At 42.8% G+C, this 2,729-nt stretch overlaps 1 protein-coding gene across 1 annotated transcript in view; it reads right to left on the reverse strand.

The window, feature by feature from the left end:
• Positions 1 to 2,729, reverse strand: part of MCC (MCC regulator of WNT signaling pathway) — a 209,070-nt gene that overhangs the window by 21,550 nt on the left and 184,791 nt on the right. Inside the window, exon 16 of the mRNA XM_035888472.1 lies at positions 1,975 to 2,072. Within this exon, the coding sequence (XP_035744365.1) occupies positions 1,975 to 2,072 (98 nt within the window). The remainder of the gene's footprint in view (positions 1 to 1,974; positions 2,073 to 2,729) is intronic.

Below are 2,729 nucleotides of genomic sequence, written 5' to 3' on the forward strand. Positions count from 1 at the left end.
ACAGTGCCAGTGCTTGTTTTCCCATGCAAGCGGGAAGAGCATTGAGGGATCATCACATGCTAAGTGCCAAGAGTTAAATCCACTTTGTCCCTAAAGATGTCGCAGTCATTTCAGACCATTCTGCATTGTTGCAGCATGTGCAGAGAGGACAATGCACTTTGATTATTTTTAAAACTCTTTTGTGGATCCATGACAGTATAAATCTCATTGTGATATCTGAGGCTCTAGGACAGCAGCTAGGAACTGCTGGTATTTTTTAGCACAGCTGTAGCTAAACTTGTTGCGGTAAGCTTCCTCCATGTGCTAGACAGACCTTCTACTGACTTTCAGAGGGAAGACTTCAGGATAAGGAGACTACGCATTCAGCCTGATTTGGCTGGCACACTGATTAGGGAGAAAAATATCCTGTCCACACAGCTTGGGGGAACAGTGCTGAGGCCCCACTGGCAGTAGCAATCACATTTAGTACAGTTGTATTTCCATTACACAGAGAGTCTTCACTCCAAAATTTATGTACAGCTTAATCCGATTATGTTTCTTCCCCATTTCTGCCTGACAAACTGTACTTGCTAGGCCCCTGGCTGGAAATCCATGCTAATCAACTTAAGGCCTAGTAGATAAAGCAAAGTTTTTTTCTCTGTGTTGTCAGCAAACCACATTTCATGACTATACTCGAGCCTCCGCTTGCTAAGGTCACTGGCATATTCTTGAAATCCAGGAGCAAATAACAAGGACAGGAAAAAGCTGCAGCTTGAGCGAAGACAGAAAATGCCAGTGGAGCAGCTCACGCCAGGACTGGAGTGTGGGAGGCATGGCGGAGGCCAATGGCTCTATGCAAGGTTTATGCAAAAATGACTTTGTCGATGGGTTTTATCCGCCTGTACACAAATGAGAGTTTTGATTATTTTAACCACAGAATTTTGTTCCCTGCATCAAGCAAACGAAATACTCAGCAACTGCCAGACTATTAAGCAAATGGTATGAGATGTATTGATTCTGCAGAGGTAATGATCTTACATTTTTACATAACGCCTTTCAGGCTTAAGTATCCCCAGGCACAACTATGAATTGCACCTATGAAAAAAGCACTTCAGGAATGAAACACCACAACTGTCTGAGAGGACATTCCACCATTAAAGAGGGTGCAAACAGCAGAAAATCAAAAAACACTTTTCCCAGACAAAATTCTTAGTAACATTTTGGATAGGGTCTAAATACAATAACCAGATTAGATATTAGATAGCCATGTCTTAGAAAAGGTGGAACAAGTACTGAAACACCTATCAAAACAGTGAATTTCTTTGTCATGAAGTATGCCACACAGCTGATGCAGCAAAAACCTGCTGTACAAACAAGTGCCTAGTTAATGTATAACTCTACTGAAAGTTTTGGCTTAAAACCTGGCTGTTGACAAAAGCAGTTTGCCAAGACATCAATTTTCTCTCTCGTTGGAAAGCTAATGCTTCACATGACAATGTCGAATGGTGCCTCTGCTGACACAGGCAGCAACCACGGCATCTGAGCCATCAACACCACTGCAGTTCCCACTCCTCTACCTCCCACCCAATTTCTAATCTGTGACCAACCTTCTTCACCAAAGATCACACCTCAAATCCTGTCCTCACTAAAGGTTTTCTGCTTGCCCTCAAGCAAGTCATGTCACTATTTTGTGTCTCATATTCTTGCCTGAATATGGACATTCCTGACATTTTGAGTGTTTCCTAGGGATACAGTTCTTCTGAATTTCAGAGAACTTCACGGAGAATGGATCTAAGCACCACGTGAGGACTTTCATCAGCAGAAGGGCAAGAGGAAGAGAGGGGAAGGTTAGAACAGCTTCGATCCTTCTCCTCCTCATGGGAAAAACCTGTGATCATTCTTAAAATGACTTGAGGGTAAGAGCAAAGGCTCAGAACTAAACCTCGCCCTGGACCTACGGAACAAGTCGTGTCTCTGCTGAGGGAGGCTGCTTACCGCCGGAGCGCGCTTGTCAGTTCAGCAGTCAGTTCGCTCTCGTTGTACGGTCTCAGCTCAGCTAGTGTTAACGGTGTGGCGGTGCCGTCACTGCATTCCTGAGAAATGAGGAAAGGCCATCTTATTTGAAGTTGTTGCTTCCCATCTTAATGGGGAAACTCTGAAAACATCTTCGTTCACAGCTGCTTTTAAAATGGAGGTGTAATAAACATCACAATGTCACAACAACAGGGCAGCGTATCAACATACCAAGAAAGGGACTAACAGATTAACACTTCACAAATCCTTCTAAATGTTTCCTAAACCATCACAGCTCACTGATTGGCAGAATTCTGCTATGATGCGCATAATTGCTGGTGCCTTATATTGCTTTTGACATCACACTTGAAACAAAGCTGCACCAGATCCAACAACTCAGGTGATGCTTTGCCAGAAACAAGTCAGACAGACACAGTTATAGACTAGCTCTGGATTTTGGTTTTAAAATATTGCTGATGTTTTCTGGGAACACGGCACTAAAGTTTTTCTAGGTATCACTATTTCTTCATGCAAATTATTAATGTAAATGCAGAAATCTGCTTATTTTGCATTATACTAAGGGTGGGGGAAGTCTTTGTTCTCAAATAATTACAAACTGTCTGCCTTGGAAGAAAAAACTGTCATTACAACGCTCTAACTGCTTCATAGAACTGAGCCCTATTTTTCCGTATTTTGTGTTCGGAGTAGGGGGAGGATGGCGTTTTGCTTAGACTCTC

Source organism: Egretta garzetta, unplaced genomic scaffold (genome assembly GCF_000687185.1).
Source record: "Egretta garzetta isolate BGI_Z169 unplaced genomic scaffold, ASM68718v1 scaffold271, whole genome shotgun sequence".
NCBI lineage: Eukaryota > Metazoa > Chordata > Aves > Pelecaniformes > Ardeidae > Egretta > Egretta garzetta.